At 41.6% G+C, this 22,090-nt stretch overlaps 1 protein-coding gene across 1 annotated transcript; it reads right to left on the bottom strand.

The window, feature by feature from the left end:
- Positions 1 to 3,610: 3,610 nt before the first annotated feature.
- LOC126249232 (protein kinase C and casein kinase substrate in neurons protein 2-like) lies at positions 3,611 to 5,005 on the bottom strand. Its single transcript, XM_049950888.1, has one exon. The coding sequence runs from the start codon at positions 5,003 to 5,005 to the stop codon at positions 3,611 to 3,613; it is 1,395 nt and encodes a 464-aa protein (XP_049806845.1).
- Between the last annotated feature and the right edge of the window lie 17,085 nt (positions 5,006 to 22,090).

A 22,090-nucleotide genomic window follows, 5' to 3' on the forward strand; every position in this document is an offset into this window, starting at 1 on the left:
CCTTATTTTATTGAATTTCGTAGTGCTTCAGAATCAAAGTTCACTATTAATTTCAATCACTAAATTAACTTTCAGTTTTCCAGTTTTATTAATTCTTTTGCTAAATTAAGTCAGAGTGTAGCGAAATTTATTTCTTCTGACAAACATTCAGTTTTCACACAACATATGTCAACCTTCAGTTGCCATGCTTTTAGTGCTAATTATATGTGCAATAATCTTTCGTTTCCAGTTATTATAGTAGTTGTCCATAGGACTGGCGACCGTAATTTTCCCCAAATCTCATATATCTAATTAACGCCAGTTAATTGTTAACGTAACGACCGCACACTTACTTTCTTTATTAACTTTACCCCTTTTCAAAATTAATTTCCACCAATTTCATTTGCATTTTTCCTTTAATTTAGATGTAATCCTTTCCTCCGTCTTTACCGACACATTAACTTCGGTGACGATTGCTTTTCCCAAATTTCCATTAGGTACACGCGGTTTAATTTTTCACTGTCATTGAGGTCGATTAGTGAGGGGGAGGTTACAAAGTTCAATGTCTGTGTTGTAAATAAGTGTGAGGCTATGTTTCTTACGACATGCACGCATGTCCAAAGGAACAGGCACTGCAGTGACTGCAGCCGTTATGAAAGGCATGAAATGCTTTCGCAGTTGCGAATTTGAACCAGGTCCAGCTGTATAATGGAATGTCAACAGTGAACATTTGTGCCGGACAGGAACTCGAACCCGGATTTCTTGCTTTAAGCGAGCAGTCGTCTTAACCGCTTCAGCTGTCAGTGTATGGCTAATGGCCAGAGCCAAACTTGCATACCCCGTCGACCATGTGTCTACTTCATGCACTCTTAAACATTATGCTATAATCGTACAGGGGTGACAATTTATTTTTAGTCGCAGGTCATTGGCTGACAAATAGGAAGAAGTACGATCCAATGTTCCTACGGATATGCATGCATGGATGTATGCATGAATTTCTCCAATCCTTAAGAGGAAAATTGCAATGTGAGTGACAGGAACCCTCTCAGATGGGCCCTCGCTTGAAACAGTATCACACGTAATTTAGCTTTCACTGTCTTTTTTCAAATAAATATCCTCAGAACGGCTATGTTTGTTTCGTAATTAAAAACCGGCTTCTCTTGCTATACTGTATTTTATTTCTTCCTGACGCATTTCGCTCTTTACTTTAAGGCACCTTCAGTGGAATCTAGAAAGATACAGTTTTGTTTTCACTTGCGATATCTGTAAATTATAAACCAGTTCATGTCTTTTTTATGTAAATAAATTATTACTTACAGTTATTCTTGGTTTTCGCTGGCATCTGCATTTCCTCTCATCTGGTCACATGCTGGAGGTCAAACTGTTACTTCACTTACGAAAAACAAGCACATTTTCTTGTTACAAACTTTTTTCTGCACAATTTTCGTGTTCTTTAAGCTAATTGTTGTGGAGCAATATTATTCCTCTGACACTGGTTGTAGATATTTTACAGAAAACTGTGACTCGAAGTCTTAACTACTGTGTGTTCACTTTGTCTCTTCCCGTTTGATTTGTTTACGTACACGTTCCCAACCCAACGAAGTATATGCTGAAAACTAATATCTGTTCATTTGTATTCTTTTTATATCCGCGTGCGTACGTGCGTGTGTGTGCTTGCGCGCTCGCGAGCGCGTTTGTGTGTGTGTGTGTGTGTGTGTGAGTGTGTGTGTGTGTGTGCGTCATAGGAGAGAAAGTGTATATGTATGATCTTTTCTGGGTGTGTCGGTAGTTATTCAGAGGGAGCTGACGAAAGTTGAATGCCGTAATAGCTGTCAGACTGTTTGAAAACGCCTTTTCTTTAGAAACAGAAAATGCACAGGGTAATAAAACTGAGGCTCTAGTGGCACTCAGCTGGCTGAAGGAACGCCACGAATTTTGCTCGATAAAATTATGATCCTTAGCAATGTGGCAACAGAGTATTTCACTACAGGTAACGTCTTTTCCATGGTCTCGTGAAAACCGAGGAAAGTTAAAGTTACATGTTTGGCATTTGACTTGCATTCTTGTGGGTAAGGCACGTCTGTGGTAGCAGCTGGAGGAGGGAGTTTGGGCTCGCATCTGCTTCAGACAGGGGTGCGATCGACTGACACTACTGTGCTCATTTCACTGGTGGAAATTAAATATTATTGTAAGTTATTTTGATTGGGAGCAGCGTCTCGTGTCCACCTCATGACTGGTTATGGATGCGGAGGGGTCACACGCTACTGAGCTCAGGTGTCGAGCTACGCAGAACGAAGCACATTCATCCTGATTCTGATGAAGGAAGAATTCAATTCTGATTCCAGATGCCATAGAAAGAAGTCTTGGGCTTTCCGATTTGGGGTTCCGCGAAGTCTTCCACCTTTCACCAGGCTATGGAACAGACTTCGACAGTCAGCGCCCACGGTCTGCGAAGACCTACTGGGGTAGCAGCCAGTCTGCATATGCTACTTGGGAAGAAAGCGAGAGATCGCGTCACTTGCAGTCCTAACCATCGAGTTAGCTTAGGCCAGAACAGCGTGCAGTGCGAAGATCTGAGTCAGGAACGAGGGGAGGATGCTTAGATTTCAGGTTCGACAACATGGAGCTTCGGTTAACAGTAATACGAGTTTGTGTGGAACATAGAACTCTGGCGTGCAGTTAATGTTCTTTCGGCTTTTTCCTCTTGTATTGTCTAAGTCGAGTAATTACTCAGTTTAATAGTCTAAGTTGAGCGAATTCTTGTAGTGGAGTTATGTGCGAGATAACTGTAATTATTTCCTTAACTATAACCACTACAGTCCTCGCTCCACGATTTTCATATAAATTTTGCGTTAAGTGTTATTCACTATTGATGCTGTGTAATTTCTTATGTTAGAAAATTCAATCTACCTTTTCATTTCAGGCGAATATGATGCTTGTGGCGGCCCTGTTCCTCTATTGTTTGCATGAATCAGTTAATATTGCTCTATGACTGACTTTCCTTTGGTAGAGCAACCATTTGCATCGTTGTACTGTGCAAACTTACCATCATAACTTGGATGTTATTCTTGAACTATTCGTTGCTCAACAAGAGTCAGTAGTGCCTCATGCACAGAAGTTTTGTAACCTCATTTTATTAATAAAACAGAAAATAACATTAATACAAATAGTCATATATCACAGTATGATACGAGTAAAATACAAATCATGAACTAAGCAATACAGTAGAAACACTGAAAGCAATTTGTCCGAACATATAAGGCACTGGTCAACTGTCTTTGGCAGAATACACAACTGTGTTCTAATACTGATAACACTTCCTGCTCATACACAACAAACATATCGTCAATAATAGCCACGAAATTACTGGCGGCTATCCAATCATTTTAACACTCACGTCAGTCTTTATGTTCCCAGTTAGGATTTTAAAAAAATGGTTTCATGCCTTCTAAAACAAGAAAAAAATTACACCACCTCGCTGACTTTTTAGTCACAAGACAACAAGAGAATTTTTTGTTTCATTTCTAATTGGATCTTCTGAAGGTGTGGAGAGACGAAAAATGATGGCACCAGCTCATGATACAAAAACTGGAAGAAGATGAGCGAGCTGGTTACAGATTCATGACTGTGCCTATTGTTCCACGTGTTCCTCTTGTTCCACGTGTTCCACGAGTTCTACATAATTTGCAGGATACAGCCCAATACGTCCATCTTTGCGCCCCTTGCACCATCCTTGCGCATCTTGATCCTCAAGCTTCTCAAATATGTCTCCTTCTTTAAGATTTAGTTCATCTGTTTCTGTCGCTTCATAGTCATAAAGTGCTCTCACGGGAATTCCATACTCTCCACAGTCAATATATGTTACACTAGTGTCGTTATCACTTTCATCATCCTCAAATGGATTTGTACTTATTATCGTTTCTTTCATAAAGCCACAAGTAGCCTTTTTAATGTTTCCCTTTGCTATGGGAGTATTTTGGTCGTTGTTATCAGTCTGGTCTTGTGCAGACATCTCGTTTTTGTTGCTACGTGTAGTGGATTCGTAAGCATCTTCTGCAACAGCTCTCCAGTTTGTAAGAGTAGTTCCAGGAGCTACCTCCGTCTTTGATTTGCGTTTTACGATTTCCCTCCAATTTTCTTGGTATTCCTCAAAAGTTGGCCACTTCATAGCCATGTGAGTTCCACGGTTTTTTGACCACCACTGTAAGTCTCTCTCGGGATTAGCGTTATCAACTGCCTCATAAAATTCTGCATATATCTGCAGGAAAGTAGGATCTTGAGATAAATCCAAACATTTGTGAACGGAAAACATTATTTTTTTGAAGAACTTCAACCTCTCTCCCTCCATTTCTTGGCATTTTTCAAAAACAGCTGTCATATCTTCAATGTATTTGGGATTATACAAGTGTAAATCACGAAGAGCTGCTTCATATTTTCCTTTTGTTTTACGTAAGTTCTCTCTTGACTGTATTGAGCGATCCTGTATCTTTCTCACCTGACTCAGCGACAAGTCAGTATCAGCAAAAGCATTTCTCAGCTGGTTAAAAACAGAGCGTTCGGTTCTGAATGCTATATGATAGTCGACTTTAGCTATATCCACTTTGTAAAATAATTTCTCCCAGGGCTTCTGGGCGTTTTTAAAAGCATCTTCCATTTCTTTCTTTTCCTTTATTTGCATCATAGACTTGTGATACGACTCCTTTTTCCAATTTTTTACCTCCTTTACTACCTCATTACAGAGCTTGTCTTTGATTTTCATGTGCAAGTCACCCAGTTTTTCCGCTTCGATCAGAATGCCTTTCCATAGTGCCTCTGTCGTCCCATACTCAGGCCCTTTATCGACGAGATCACTCCACTTCTTGGCCCAGCCCTGCAGGTCCTTGGCGTAGGCTTTCTCAATGTCTGCCCTCTCCTTAACGAGAGCCACCAGGTCCTTACACAGTCGGCGACCGTCCGCGATGCGCTGCGTTGTGCTGCTGTAGTTGCCCGGCTCCCAGAACGAGCCGCCGTCCTCACCCGCCTGCATGTCGGACATATGGGCAGTCCAAACTAAAAGATCGTTGTACCCCGCCAGCCCGGTTTCTGGATGTTAAGAGTTTTGGTTGGAGTGATCCTCCGGTGCAGCTCGATACTGAAACAAAGAAGATTCCAAAGTGACTGCAAGATATCCCAAGGCAAATGTGTTCACAGGAACAGTTAGAGATATATATTACTTTTCTATATTGAAGTTCCATGGAACAAGCAACAAGAAGACTAAATTAAAAAACTTAAGATTCGACCTAAATACTTCCATTCCTATGATGAAGCAATCTTATGAAAATCAGTACGCCACACATTACTGCTGCACTCGATCAGCTGTTCAATATATCCTTCGGGTGCGGTTGCGTTCCAGACAAATTAATATGCTCCTTTATAGAACTACCTTATAAAAAGTTGGAAAGAGTTAAAGTGAGTTACTACAGGCAGTTTTCCTTGCTTCGCTGCTTTACAAGATTTCTGATAAAGCTGTTTGTCATACAGTACTAACACATCTCAGAATGCAAAGTTTTCTGTCGAATCTTCTATTGCTGATTTTCACATACTTCTTTTATAGACACGCTTTTCATTCTGTATAGAACTTCCTCACACTCGTTTAGATCCTTTGGACCATTGGGATAGTTTTTTATACGCACTAATGCATATCTGTTGTTACGGCGGTTCTCTTTCGCTAGTATTCTGTGTATTATACACAAAATGAACTATCCCAGTAGTAGTAGTGGTAGTAGTAGTCGCTTTATTCATCCATAAATATCTTTTTGCAAGGATATATGACTTTCAAAGTATTTACAAGTTTAGACCAATTTAAAATAATTTCATAATTGCTTCTATTATTTTTGAGAATTCTGACAGCAGGGAATTGGACCGATAATTTTCTATGTCTTCTCCATTACCTTTCTTAACCAAAAGTACAACTCTTGCCTGTTTTAACTGCTCTGGAAATGTCCTTGATGTGAAGGATTCATTTATTATATTTGTTAAGGGGCCTGGTATAATCCCTATGCACTGTTTCAGTACACACATTGATACTTCATCTAAGCCTACTGACTTTTTATTTTTTAGTTTCTGAACAGTTTTATTGACTTCATTCTCTGTGGTTAGAAGTAACATCACTGTATTGAGTGCAACATTATTTATAGGTGTTATATTTGTTTTGACGAACTTTTGCTGCAACTTCTCTGCAACACTTGAAAAATAGTTGGCTAAGTGTTGTGGATCGTTTATTACCGTATCCCCCTCCCTTACCAGTATGTTATTCTGCGTTTGTTTACTTTCCCCCGTTTCATTTTTTATAACATCCCAGATTGCTTTGCTTTTATTCTCTGCACTATATATTATTTTGTCATTAAATGACTTTTTTGCAGCAATAAGCACCTTCCTATAGATCTTTTTGTATCTATGATTGATAGAAATCTGGATCATTGCGATGATACAGGCATGTATACTTTTGGAAATGCCTTTTCAAAGTTCAATTTAAACAAGTGGAGAATTTAGGAAATTTCATACTCACATTGGTTTCCTTATACACTCTGTCCCAGCTTTGTTTTTCTAGTTCTTTTGAAAAATCTTTTATTTTGATTTCTGATAGATGTCATTTGTAGGCTTGTAGTTTAGGGAATGATTCGATGCCTGATTTAACTGTTGTTATTTGACAGAGATGGTCTGATAGTCTGAGATCTTTTACAGCTACATCACATTTTTCACTGTCCATATTTGTGGACACATGGTCAATTACCGATGTAGTCATTGTAGTAACCCTTGTTGCACTATTGACCAATAGGGACATGCCAAAACTTTAAAGGATGTTTATGAAGATGCTGCAGGATTCATTCCTGATATTAGTGTTAATGTTAATGTCCCCACACAGAATTATGTTGACCTTTGTATTTGAGACTTTATCTTGAACTTCTGTTAAGTGTCCACACTACCTCTGGGAGATCTATACACACAGAATATGATTAATTTCTTTCAAAGTGTTTGTCATCAGTTACTGTAGTGAGGTCATGTCTTGATTTGAACTGTGTTCCTTTTCTGATATAAATGCATGATCCTCCACCCCTTGAATTAGGTATGCCGTAAGAGTTTGCCCTTAAATATAATGATAATACTATATGTTGGATTTCTGTGTCTCTGCACCAGTGCTCAGTAATACAAACCACTGTGCAGTTCAAAGATTGGAGCTCAACTTCTAATAGCTGTATTTTATTTTTTATTGATTGCATGTTTTGATGGAGGATTGCTCAGTCTGTGAAATACCCCATGTTACTCTTTCCAGTGGTTTGTTTTTCTCTGTGACATCTGGTATGTGTGATATTTGAAGTGTTAAAATGTGACTTGTGAGTGATTGCCGGCCGCTGTGACCGAGCTGTTCTACTTGCTTCAGTCCGGAACCACGCTGCTGTTACGGTCGCAGGTTCGAATCCTGCCTCAGGCATGGATGTGTGTGATGTCCTTAGGTTAGTTAGGTTTAAGTAGTTCTAAGTCTAGGGGACTGATGACCTCAGATGTTAAGTCCCATAGTCCTTAGAGCCATTTGAACCATTCTGAGTGTTTGTTTCAGTATTTTTAAAACTGCTGGAGAGACTCTTTAGGCAGGGGAATCCTGTTGTCTGGATTTATCCTAAAAAAGACCTACTTTTGCTACCTACGACAACAGGTGTTGGACCATGTGTGTCCCGAGATCCACCCCTATACTTTCATGAATCTGTTGTAAAAATCTTCCCTTCTCAGTCCCGTTTAGCTGTAGGCCATGCTTAGTGAAACCCCATCTGTTGATAGTCCCGACAGGCACCAGAGAAACATGAGCAAAGTTGGCTGTCCTCAGAGCCGTCCCTAACCCCACACTGATTCACTTCACAGCTCAATCAAGGTGTGATCCATCATAACGCCGGAACAGCTCAACAAAGTGTACGTTGGTGCCATGAGTCAGGGAAGCTATGTTGTCCATGTCACCACTTATGTCATATGCCCCATCCCTGTCCAAACTGTTTCCTAATCCACCCACTATCACTACATGGTCCTCTTTTGTAAAGTTCTTACATAAAGACCATAGGTCCCCTATCACATGACTTAACCCTGCATTTGGCTTGAAGATACTGGTGGCCTGGTACGCTGCCCCTAAACTTTCCTGTGACTGAGGTCCTACACCTCGCCCATGGCTACTACCTAGCAGCAGCACTTTCCTCTTCCTAACACTCTGTACATTCCCAGGCTTCTTGGCCTCGGTTGAAGTGTGCTGCACATTTCCTGCTCCTAGTTGTAACTGAGGTTCTTCAAAAAATGGATGAAGTGGCTCTAAGCACTATGGGACTTAACATCTGAGGTCATCAGTCCCCTTGACTTAGAACTACTTAAACCTAACTAACCTAGTGACATCGCACACATCCATGCCCAAGGCAGGATTCGAAACCTGAGGTTCTGCTCCATTTAACTCTGGCAGTGGTAGAGACCTGTTTTTGGTGTTGTTCATAAAACTGTCAGTTCGCGTGCTCTTTCTTCATATCCTCCTACCAGCTGCCAGTTCCCAGCCACCCCCCTCCCTCCTATCTCGCTTGATCCTTATCATCTCCTTCCATGCTTCCCCCAACTGTGGCTGAAGGGCACAGATTTTCCTTTCCTGTTCCCCAATCAAAATGTTCCTACTGCATACTCTGCAGTTCTAGGAGAGAGCCTCAACTGTTCTCCCAACATTCTCCACACTGCATCCCCCCCAGTGAATATATTTCCTACAAGATTGGCAACAAATCCCTCTACTCACTACCCTATAACAACTCCCACATATCTCACTCATGGTCAGTTTCGAAAGAATAATTAAGTTTAAAGAAAGTTCTGAATTTGTCAAGGACGCGAGATTGGCTGTGTGTAAGCAAAAAACGACACAAAGGTCTTATGTGCGGTGGTTGTTGTTTTTGTACTATTTGATAGATACGACAGAAGAATGAATTTTTAATTACTTTGCTTCTAGAGAAGTTACGATATCAGGCGTGTTTGGTCTGGTTTTTAAACGTTTATAACTCGGAAAATTTAGGATTAGATTGCGTCTATCTAACTAGTAAACAATACGAAATGCGTTAGTTAAATACGATTTAGAAACCTTTAATTACACTTTTATTGCGACAATAGACACAGATGAAACTAGTAGCCGTATTTTTTAAAAGCATTTTGCACTATCAAGAAAACTTGAATAGAATTTTTTGTTTTTATGTCACGCAAACTTTCGTGTTATGTCGCGATTGTCGGGACTTCAGCTAAAGAACTAGTTTTTACAAGAACAAGCGCTGCTGGGACGCTAATATTCAGTTGTGTGACAAGAACGGACACTACAGTAAGTATAAAAAACAAAGAAAATTGGAATTTGACACTATTTCCTCTTAAATAAGTTCTTCTAGCTGACGAAGAAAATACCTGTGATCTCACCCCTCTCGGCGCCCATCTTATCACATATGCATCCTATGACCGAGAAACGTTTCCTCAGAGGATCCACAGGAATTTAAGGAGCAACAACTAATAAACAATAAAATGGTGCTAACCATATCGTACAGGGCTTGGTATCAAACGGGGAACCTAATACTTACTATGCGAATCCTTTTTATAACAGAATTTAAAACTGTTTTACGTGTTCCACAGAAACACTATTTGTAAGCTACGCATTGTTACTATGACAAAAAAGCAAATGATACTTTCGCTAAAATTTGTGCCACTGTCTCAGTAATTTAAAACAAATTATGAACTCCACAAAGCAAACTATAATTTTGGCTGTAACGGGAAATAACTTGGCCAGGTGATGAAGTGTAGTAGAGCCTCAAATCAAAGTAAAATTCATTGCTATCGCGCAATGCAGGCACACAAAGTGATCACGGAAAAGTTTTCACGAACAGTGCTACCAACATAATTAATATCATAAATCTATGGAGGGCAGTGATCTGGTGCTGTACTTAGGTTAAAATCAACAGTCAACATCGCAATAATATTTGTTTATGCACCGGTTTTGGCTTATGTTAAAGCCATCTTGAGAATTTTAGGCTCCCTGTGGCTGGAGCTGGCGCCTCCTCAGTTTTCTCGTGATATCACGATCGTACACTGTACACTACCATAAGCCTAAACCGGTAAATAAACAAATATTATTGCGATCTCGACTGTTGATTTTAACCTCAACATCATTAAATTTATTGACGATGAAAAGGGGAATGCATGACAACTTGGATAGAGAGCAGGAACTAATATGCTTCCCGGAAGGAGAAATTGAGCTACGTAGGCTGCGTAAATTTCAAAAGCATGTGATGTTGAAGGATGTGGGATTCGATTATCAGCTCCAAAGTGGAAGCTATAAAGTGCTCACAATAACAATTTCATTAATGATGCTGACGAATATGCCTTTTGAAAACTTCTGCCTTACCTTGTAAAATAAAAAAACTACCAACAAACCGAAACCATCTATGGAATTCAGTTGTGAAATGTGTCAAACTAAGCCTTTGATAATATTCAAAACATAAAATACAGTGGGCAAGAGAGCCGACGAGTAGCAAGCATTTTAGATGAAAATTGTGTGGTGAGCACTGTATGACACGAGTTTTAAAGGAAGAAGTAACTGAACGTACTGCAACATCACACGGCGCCTACCGGACCGGGGATATTCCTGGATGACTAGACAGAAAACATGTCCACAGTCATGATAGTGCCATAGAAATTTAATGCTCGAATATTCCCTGCGGAGTGCCGTGAGCTGCAAAAGAAAACTATTAACTCTTGTAACGTATTTTATTACAGTCTACGGCAAACGTTACCCACAATGATAACACATTTCGTTCAGTTAGATAACATCTTCGGATCAATAGTACTTGCAGGGTAACCTGTCAGTTTCCGATGTTGTACACGTCGTAAGTGACTCACCCAACGAAGTTTCGTATAACAACTGAAACTGCCTGTTGCTCTGCAACTACTAATGATCCGAAGATGTTCTGTAACTGAACTACTTCCGTTAACATTGTAGAAGATGTACTGCACTAGACTGCAAATAACGACATTATACGCTACCCGATGAAAAAAGTGAAGTGCCCAGAACATAAGTCCGCATGTTAACGTAACTTCGCACCCGTACACACCGTCAGCAGTTTGATTCGAAAATGATTAGGGTTCCAATTTCCTGTAACGTGTAGAACAGCCACCAGAGTGCATTGGTTGTTCGTGTCTAGTGTTATTACCAGACTTCGTTCGGTATGTGAGGGATGTGAACAACGTCAGGTGTCGAGTGATCACAGTGAAGGACACGAAGATGCTACGTACAGATATGAGTCAACGTTATCAGCGTCTGACAGAGTTTGAAACGCGCCTCATTGTCAGTCTCAAATTGGCCAGCTGGTCGAATCGTGCTATATCCAAATTTGTGGGGCATTCAGGAGGAGGATTTCCCTATTGTGCACCAACCACAATCTCTTCACATTTGTGCCTGCCATCCGAGAACAGCTGCAACATTCTCTGTCATCAAGCACCATTGGTGGGAAAGTAGCAGCAATCGGAGTACGGTATTAGGATCTCATGCCTAAGGTGCTATTTGCACCACCACGCACAAACGGCACAGTTTGGAGTGGTGCTGTGATCGGGAAGAATGGACCGCTGATCAATGATGACGCGTCGTGTTCAGCGATATATTGCGGTTAGGCACTGCCCCGGATAACCATCGTCGGCGATTATAGCAGCGACCTGAAGAAAAGTCCCATTCTTACAATGTTTTGGAGAGGTACAGCTGTGTTACCCTTGGCGTCGTGAAGTGGAGGGACCATCGGGTATGACTTCAGATAATGGTTTGTGATGATGATTCAAGGAACCAGTGTGACTGCTCGAGGGTACGTCAAGGGTATTCGGCGCCTTAATGTGCTACCTCTCGTGTGGCAGTCTTTTCAATATAACAAAACTCTTCCACACGTAGCACGTGTCTCTATGAATTGTATGCAGGATGCTGAGGTGTTCATGTGGCCAACAAGATTTTCAGACGTGTGCCCGATAGAATATATGTGAGTCCAGCTCAAACGTCAACTCCATCCCAGTCCCAGGATCCATGAACTATGTTATATTTTTCGTACATTAAACTCGTTTACTGATACCTTTTAAATTTAAGTTTCATAGAGAGAAAAATTTTCCTCACGAGATACGGGTCGGGGGTGGGGATGGAAGTACGTACGGAATGGTGATGTAGTTTAGGGTTGCAGCTGTCTCACACGAAAGCGCTTCACACCGGTGGGCCTTCGTAAAGGAGATATCTTCCTCAAAACTCGGACGTGGCCAGTTTCCGGGAGAGCCATTAAACCGGACTACTGAGATAGGGAGCATGCTTGAGGAATACAGCTCAATGCTAGTGCGCGATTTTGTTGGACGCTGGTTTATTGTGGCAGTATTGTTGCGTAATATTAATGATTTAGCTTTATCCACAAATTTATTGAAAATTGAAAACTGCTGAAGTAAACTGTCCATATAATTTTCATGGGGCAAGAGCAGTTTATGTTACCATTGTTATCATGATCACTATCACTCTAAAAATGATAAATCGTAACATAATAAAGAAGTTTGTATGCGTCGAGTGCAAGTTAAAATTATTGTATTTTATCTCTTCGTCATCTGTTTTGTACTCAAAATAATGAAAGCAGTTATTTCAACTGCAAGTAGAGTAAGAATAAAGAAAAACAAAGAATGAAATGTAAATTCACTTATGACTAGGATCGAAGCAGCACCTTTCTGCAAGGTAGTACGATACCACGATACTACAGTATCACACTGCACCGCAAAACACTAGTTTTTAAGAATGATAATTAAAGACATATTGTCTACTTTCCGGCAACGACATCTCAAGAAGCCGGCCGAAGTGGCCGTGCGGTTAAAGGCGCTGCAGCCTGGAACCGCAAGACCGCTACGGTCGCAGGTTCGAATCCTGCCTCGGGCATGGATGTTTGTGATGTCCTTAGGTTAGTTAGGTTTAACTAGTTCTAAGTTCTAGGGGACTAATGACCTCAGCAGTTGAGTCCCATAGTGCTCAGAGCCATTTGAACCAGCCATTTGAACATCTCAAGAACGAAGACCCAGCAGGGTGAACAGCTTCATGGTGAAGTGCCTGGAACCTTAAATCATTTTTTAATCCCTGTCCTTCCCCTTGGCAGAGTTCCTTTGCGTGCTTTGAATTCCACTTCTGTAAGACAGAATCAATGAAGTTCTCTTTAGGCTTGTATTCCCTTGTATCATTCATAATACCGCGGCAGTAGCTGTCTAGTAACACATTTACCATATGGTCAATGGAATATTTATTGTGTGCTCTTTTATGTTCTTATTTGTAGTAAATACTTCAGCTCCACTTATCTCAGCAACATGTTTCTCCTGCAGTAATTTGCGCACCATCGACTTGCTCAGCTTTAATATTTTGCTTTCATCCTTGGACACCTTTCCCGTCAGCTCTGTCACTGCTTTATCCTTCTCGTCGGCAATAAATTCGCATTTTGTTAACAGCAACCTTCTACTCTCAGGTAATAAGGCACAATTGTGCAGTTTGGCTGCAACTAATCCACGTGAGCAAGCTAGTCCTCCTTGATTTGCAGAGAGTTATCACCGGAAGGGGGCAGGTAGTTTGTCTTTGTCCCCTTTGAGGATGCAAAGGGCCAGGCAGGTCAAAATACGGGGCCTTTCTACGTTACCGGACGCTTCTGATCTGCTCCGCTGCGATTCGGCGTGCCAAGTAAAGAGGTGGGCCGCCTCTGGCGGCTGCGCGGTACGCCTGCTGACGTAGCGAGCGCCGCCCACACGCCGTAGGCCCAGTGCTGTAGCGCTGACTACGGGCACTTTCACACAGGAGGCCGTGCATCCAAATAACACGGAGCTCATGCCATTTGCTTTACATTGAGTCATATGCGCCCTTTCGAACGAGAGGCGCAGAGTTCCGTCTTCGGTTTGCTATTGTCATCGTGTAATTTGTCAAGTGAATCGCCGCTACTCGCTTCACACAGTGCCAAAGCGGAGCGTTCGAACGAGACGCAGTGAGCTGCTTGCCGCTAGCCGTGCTCGTAGTTCCGATACACTCTGTCAAGTCTCCAGCACCTTTGTTTGTGCCCACTGCCCACTGTAATCATTAGTGGACAGTATAGTTAAAGTTCTCTGTATCTGTATGGACTGTAAAGAAACAGTGATAAATTCGACGAGCAGAGTATCACTTCGGAAGTGCAAAACAGACCAATACTGTGGGAGTGTTCCTTCCTAAACATGTAAATAAAGTATAAAAAGCTGAAACTTGAAACGAAATATGTACATGATATTGAAGATGTCCCAGGAGGAATGATCAGTATTAAAGAATATGACAATAACGATCATTCGAAGCAAAAATATCTCGTAAACATAGCTATGAGCAGTTATTCGTCTTCGATACTGTGAAACAATTCTCTTCTATTGCAAGCACTTTGTTTCCGTATTCTGAGAGGTGATACTATGAATCAAAACAAGACAAAATGTACAGTAAAAATGAGCCGTAATGTGAATACCTTAAGAAATATGAGCACTTGTTCATCACCGCTACTGTGTTACACATATCTTCTACTGAACAAGGTATGCATTTTTGATCCCAAGCTTACTACCCAATTGCCCGCATCTCGTGGTCGTGCGATAGCGTTCTCGCTTCCCACGCCCGGGTTCACGGGTTCGATTCCCGGCGGGGTCAGGGATTTTCTCTGCCTCGTGATGGCTGGGTGTTGTGTGCTGTCCTTAGGTTAGTTAGGTTTAAGTAGTTCTAAGTTCTAGGGGACTTATGACCACATCAGTTGAGTCCCATAGTGCTCATAGCCATTTTTGAACTACCCAATTATTCCCTGTTTTGGTCCACGCTACCTCCTCCCAAAGCATGGAGAACAAAGAGCTTGCATGAGAAGAAATTGGTTTCATGTTACCGAAGGTGGAAAAGTGCTCATAGTTCTTAAGATTTTAGAGCCCATGTTTACTAGACTTTTTTTCTTCGAATGATCGTTCCAAAATACCCCTGAATATTACCATTAATCCTGGAACTCCATGTATAAGGGATTTTGACACTTTGCTCGAAGTGTCTCAGCAGGCAATGGAATGCTCTTTAACTAAAGCCAGAGGAAGATAAATAGGTGGAACCAAATCTGCGACCGAGCGAGGTGGCGCAGTGGTTAGACACTGGACTCGCATTCGGGAGGACGACGGTTCAATCCCGCGTCCGGCCATCCTGATTTAGATTTTCCGTGATTTCCCTAAATCACTCCAGGCAAATGCCGGGATGGTTCCTCTGAAAGGGCACGGCCGACTTCCTTCCCTCATCCGATGAGACCGATGACCGCGCTGTCTGGTCTCCTTCCCCAAACAACCCACAACCAAATCTGCTTTTTTCGTACACTGAGTTTCTTCGTAATGATAAAACTTGCAGTAACCACGAACAGTGCCTCTACGGGAAACACCCTTAGTAAATGACCGCAGGTTACCATATGTACATATAATGTGCACTGTGAATGTAAAATGATTCCACGTCACTATGGTTACTTGAGCAAATGCTCCATGGAACATGAAGCGGAGCAGCTCTAAATCAACACGCAGGCAGGAGGCATCTGCGATAACCGAGACTTCGGCTCCGATTTTACACGAAAGAATGCCTGCAGGAGAGCGCTCACTGAATTCCAGAGACATGGCCTCCTGTGTGATAGGGACCTAACGCCTGTTTATTTATTGTTGCAGCTTCATGAATTTTTAAGATAGTAATCGGTCATATTGCTGTGTTACCCACCAAGGCAAACTGTAGTCCTGACCAGAGTGGCACAATAGAAAGGTGCATACATTAATCTAACATTTTACAGTTTTAATGAAATTGGTGTGCCATAATACGTTACTCTAGGAAAGATGATTCAAATGGCTGCCACTGAGACAGTTTCCGGAGTGGTTACGGCACAGAATTCACAAAATGAAATGAAATGATCGTATGGCATTGTTGGCCGGGAGGCCCATTCGAGGGAGTTAGGCCGTATTGCAAGTCCTTTTTAGGTCACGCCACATCGGCGACATGCGAATCAATGACGATGAAAATGATGATGGACACAAAACACCCAGTCCCCTACCGGGAGTCGAGCACGGGGCCCCTGCGTGGTAGGCGGTAACCCTACCGCTACGCTACGGAGGCGGACACAGAATTCAGAGTCTCGGTCCGTGCATCCAGTTTTTGCGTAGTTTTCTTATACTGCTTCAGACCTTTAAAAAGGCCATGGCCAATTTCTTTTCCCATTATTGTCCGTTCCAGTTTTAGCTCCGTTTTTAAATATTTTGCTGCTGGTGGGACGTTACTCTTCCCTCCATTCAGACTACTGCTAAATTTCCCCATTACTGTGACCATACGACGACATTAGTCAGCCGTGACTGTGAAACTGACTTCTACAAATTCGTATATGAATGGCGATTCTGCCTCTTCGTTTAGACACATGTAATCTGATACAACGGTATTTTACGTATCATCACTTGTTACGGATCATGCAATCCAGTAATTATCACAGATTTTTTGTGAAGGTGAGTCTCGCCCTTCACTTTAGTTACAACAACAGAAGCATAAACTATTGCTTTTAATTCGTAGAAGGTGCGAGAATTAAATGTCGAATGGTACTTTCAGGGTGTAGAATAATAACCGCTACCATTCACAACAGTAGGTGACTTTATTTAACATACGACCCGGCCGCGAGGTGTGGCCACGCGGTTTGAGGCGCCATGTCACGGAATACATGGCCTCTCCCGCTGGAGGTTCGATTCCTCCCTCCAGCATGGTTGTGTGTGTTGTTCTTGGCATAAGTTAGTTTAAGTAGTGTGTAAGTCTAGCGACCGATGACCTCAGTAGTTTGGTCCCTCAGGAATTCACACACATTTGAACACGACCGGTTTCGGCCTTGTGACCCTCTTTAGGTGGTTTGCAAACATGTACATGTTCATACTCAGTGCTGGATGTCACTGTTTAAATCCAAAACAAATAATGTGATGCTGATCAAAAAGACACAAATGAAACACTTTGAACTGGCTAAGCGAAATGTGCTGTAAAATATTATAGTACCACATATAGCTGGTATATCCATATCGTTTTCACATTCCATTTGTCACTTTTTTTTCAAAAATACTTCGTTTCATACGTTAACTATATGTTACTCACCATACTAATTATTGGTGCTTCCATATTATGTCTTTGATAAACGAATGGCACTTTAGATTAGTACTTCAGAAGTACGTGCACTCACTATCGTAGCTGCATACAAATCTAAAGTACATGACTGCGTTGGACTCTCACTATATAAGATGGTATATGGTAGAAAGATGCGATCGCCTTTCAAAGTGATTAAGCCTAAATTTGGGAAAATGGGGAGTCAATGAACAAGTTTGCGAAGATGTTAGAGGAAGTGTGGAAATGGATTAAAAAAGAGAATATGAAAGAGCTCGAGCTGCAAGAACAACTGTGACGATGCGTTATTAACCTACCTCAGTAAGAAATCTATCATTAGGTTGTGCTGGCAAACCACTGCACACCAAAGGGAAACGAGAAAAATTTTCTTGCGTAACATCAAGGGCCATATCAAGTCATAGAAACGACATCACTGTGAACGTGAAGTTACAGCTACCGACGAGAATGTCCACTGTTCTTGTAGGATGCGTTAAACATAATAAGGGTACTTTAGGCACATTATCACAAGTGCCAGAATCGTTACCTAGAGGGAAAGTTAAAACTAAAAGAAAATGAGGACCAGAATGCACTATAATACTCAAAACTGTCCGAACGACCTGAATTGGGCTTCGCCTGATTTGTATGCAACCCACACAATGAAATAGCCTTGCAAGTCCTCAGCACTCTTCTCGATACAGCCATTTGACTATACAAAATGGTTACTACAAGAGGCCACGACAGATGTCTGCTCTCTGTGACTAGCAATCCAGATACAGGTTAATATTATCATAATGCAAATATTAGAAAACACGTTATTATACATGACACAGTCACTACATTTGTAAATTCAAATTCATTACAACAAATGGCATTTCAAAAGACAAGTTTCAATCTGATGAAAAATTTTGTACTGCCCTGGGACTCCAATCCTAATAACTAAACCGCGAAACATTAAATGTGGCTTGAATCACAAATAAGGAAGTGTGCCTAGGTTTAAAGCTGAAATGTCATGGGGTGAAGTCTTATTTTGGACTGGGATTCGAATCCAGCACCTAATCGGATTCTTAACTAAGCACAATCAAATGTGAGAAATCGTAATTTTTCACCAATACCTACATGACTGAACTTGGAATGACGGGGTGAAAAAGGTTTGCCTTACCGGAATTCAAATTCAGCACCTATCGTCGTTGACTTCGTCACGAATAGAAGTTAAAGATCGGTTTATTCCACCGGCACCGAGATGTGCACATCTCTGAACCAGAAATAACGTGAGAAATATTTCGGTGCTTACAGGGAATCGGACCCTGCAAATGTAATCGTTGTTGACTGCAAACGAAGAGGCGTTGACTACCAAATTCTTTTTCACCCGTAACTGAAAGTGTCATGTTTGAACCGGATATGATATGACGAAAAGTTCTGTGTCTGAATGAGAGTCGAAAATCTCACCAAACGTTACAGTTGAAATGCAAGGTGAGGCGTTAAAATCATACCCATGTGACACATGTAGTTTGGTGTGCGCATGCTGCAGCCTGAAATAACACGATAGAAACCTTGGTGCCAAACGAGAATTCAAACCAAACACGCGCTCTTCGTGGAGACTTTGACGAGTTCGGAATCTTGGGGAAACAATGAAACGATGGAACTGCATCGTCTCGAAGGGGCCAAACCCAACGAAAGCAGAGACCTGAGATCGAATCCCAGTCCAGCACGAATATTTTCAACTGTTCAAGTTTAGAAGCAATAACAAATAAGGACGCTATGACCTTACATGACAACCAGCTCACTCACACAAAAATAAAAGTTCTCGGCAAGAAAGTAAACTGGTGACATAGTTTCTACCAGGTGCGGCTTCCGCCTCTGACATGGCTCAAACTACATCTCTCCTAAAGTAGATAGCGAAGGGACGTATCGTTTAATGTGGATTTGGCACCACGGTTCAAAATGGTTGATTAATGTGTGAATCGAACCCAGAGCTTAAGCATGCGGAGCTAGAATCATTTCAACGGACCACCACCCCACACAGAGATAATTAAGTAGGTAATATCGTAGCGAACTTTTCACATGCAACATGTTATGTGAATAGTATTGATATATGTAATCCACCTGAGAAGAACTTACTTGAAAAACCAGAGAAGTGTGAGTTGGATTCGTGCTCTGAGGTTTCTGTACAAACTTAATTATTTTTATAGATAATAATAATAATTTCTTATGGCTCAGTGCTGTGGCACAAGTCTTCCTATTGGACGCCACTTCAGCGACTTACGTCTCATTAACCTACCCCATTTGTCCAATCGGCGAAAAGGGACCTAACAGTTTAACGTGTAATCCGAACCAAGTGTTGTTTCTGGCGACTCCTGACATCGTTAAGATGTGAAGGCGGGGTAAAAGTAAGACTCAAAAATACGTCATCCGACCAAGAATTGGTCCCGTGATCTCTCAGTTCTGAACTTTACCGCTTGACCACAAAGTCCAATATTTATACAGGCTGTTATACTATAAGCTTTGATGAGTGAGTTTGCGAATATCAAAATAAGTAACATATATGACTGTGTGTTTTGATTGCATTGACCTACAAGCATATATTTTTTACACCGCCAAGGGACCGAAAACCTTACTATTTGACATACCTTCTTAGGTCATAAGTCCCCTAGAACTTAGAACTACTTAAACCTAATTAACCCAAGGACATCACACACACCCATGCCCGAGGCAGGATTCGAACCTGCGACCGTAGCAGTCCCGCGGTTCCGGACTGCAGCGCCAGAACCGCACGGCCACCGCGGCCGGCGAAGCTCGTCTTTCGAAGACGCTCCGACGCCGGCTGCTACCACTTTGACTGGCAGCCGAAATATTTGAAGTATAGCCCAATGATTTTGATCTAAATCATTGTTACGAATAATACACAGGCTCACCAGCTGTAATGCAAATATCATAAATAAAGAGCAGTGGGAATTATTTAGACAGCCTTACTCTTCAGTAGCTGTCGTATTATTATTTTTCATAACATCAAACCGAGAAGCCCATTAGTCGGACGCGATTCATTTCTTTTTATTTGCCAGTATCAGCCAGAGTTATCCTGCAAACACTAAGAGGCAATGACACTTTTTCTTCTTTTGGTTATTATGGACTTGTAAACATTTTTTAAGAGTACTTCCATAAATATGGTATAAGGTTTCAAATCAAAGAAGCAAACTGGGCGCGAAAACTCGTACGCAAATTCATACGACTAGTGTGTGGAGAGCAAATCCGATTCGTGCTTCTGCTAATGCGCAGGGAGATGCAGCTGTCAACAGCACATGTCAAAAGGAACACAAAACGCTGACGTCTGAAACATGTCTTCATTAAGCGAACCTACCGTTCAGTCTGCTGTAATCATAATAAGTACTAGTACAAAAAATTGTAATGATTACAATACGATCGATTATATTACTTTGTCAATGAAAGTGAAATGAGTCTGGACAACGACCATATCAAAATGCAGTGCATGTCGGACGGAGGAAAACTAATATGTCAGTAAGAGGTACATCATGCCGAGTGTGGGGTAAATTCTCTAAGCAGCACCTGCGGTTGCGATGTTTGCTTTACAATGATTTCCTAGTTTTACATAGTAGCAAAGTCACATCAGTGGTAGTCAGACTTCATAGCTTAAGAAACAATACTGATGTCTTGGGGCGGAAACTTATCATTGATTGGTAACCTGCATAAATTTGTATATAATGAGCTCCAAATAAACTAGCTATAGTAAGGACGAAACAGGTTGGCCGCCGGCCCCTACATAATGGTCGTTAAGTCAGCGGCACCATTCGGAAAACTTCCTATCGGCTCCTCTCTGTTTCAGACTGATACCACCCTCGCTGACCCCAAAATTGTGACAGTATAACTGTCTGACGTAGCGTTGTTGTGTTGTCTGTGTGAAATGATAGGTTCATTAATAACACTAACTGTACCTCTATTTAAATCCATTATGGAAAATGAGAGTCGACCACAAATATTCCATGATGTTACGGGATTGCAGCCGGATGACGCCGGCTTCTTGCCTAAATATCTCGGCTGACGCCCATTCTGAAGATGGCTGAAGATTCTTCAGTGTTTGTCAGCCGAAATATCATGACAAGAAGCCGATGCCATCCGGCTGCAATCCTGAAACCTCACGGAATACTCTATCCGGTGGATAAATTTCAAGAAGCACACTATCACAAAAGTATACTAAATGTTTCGTGGGTCACTTTTCTTCTACTCATAGTGTTGTATGTTGTATTACAGCAGCCTTAACTTAACTTCATATTCCTTGCGTCAACTACGTAACTCCATTTAAGAGGGTCGTTTCTATCATGCGTATGCACAAATCCACGTTGGTAAGTGACAAAATTTGTACCGTAGCTGCTGATCGGTACAAGTCGCGCACGCCCCCGTACTGGAAGGCAAACAGTAAAACATTCCCCCTCTCACATCCTTTAACCTGCAGTGGCCGTGCTATTAACCCCTCTTGCCCTTGTGGTAAGCGACCAACTTCACTTGGCTCACAGCCGACTTTACCAAAGGCAATTGAAATCAAAATTTTAAAATATTACCATCTCTGTATTTTCGTTTGTTACTTAGCAGGAAAACTATGCCCTTAAGAATCTCTTAACGTTAGGTGACGTTTTTGAATTCGGCTGTTAGTTGCTAATTGATTCGGGCCCCATTTACCACTGCCCTAGAGTACCAGAAACTTCGTATGAGAATTAACATAGCGTAATAGTTAAAACAGAGTACTAGGTTGAATAGATCTCTACTTGCGGCTGAATTTGACTCAGTCGGTGACCCTAATTTCAGTTTCATCTTCTGATGACATGCATAATGAGTCGCAACTGCCCTGAAAGTAGTGTAGCCTGCCTTGTGAAAGTTCAAAGACAATGTAGTATG

This window comes from Schistocerca nitens, chromosome 3 (genome assembly GCF_023898315.1).
Source record: "Schistocerca nitens isolate TAMUIC-IGC-003100 chromosome 3, iqSchNite1.1, whole genome shotgun sequence".
Classification (NCBI taxonomy): Eukaryota; Metazoa; Arthropoda; class Insecta; order Orthoptera; family Acrididae; genus Schistocerca; species Schistocerca nitens.

Excerpts from the sequence above, each read along its gene's own strand:
- LOC126249232 (XM_049950888.1), bottom strand. The coding sequence starts at position 5,005 with ATGCAGGCGGGTGAGGACGGCGGCTCGTTCTGGGAGCCGGGCAACTAC.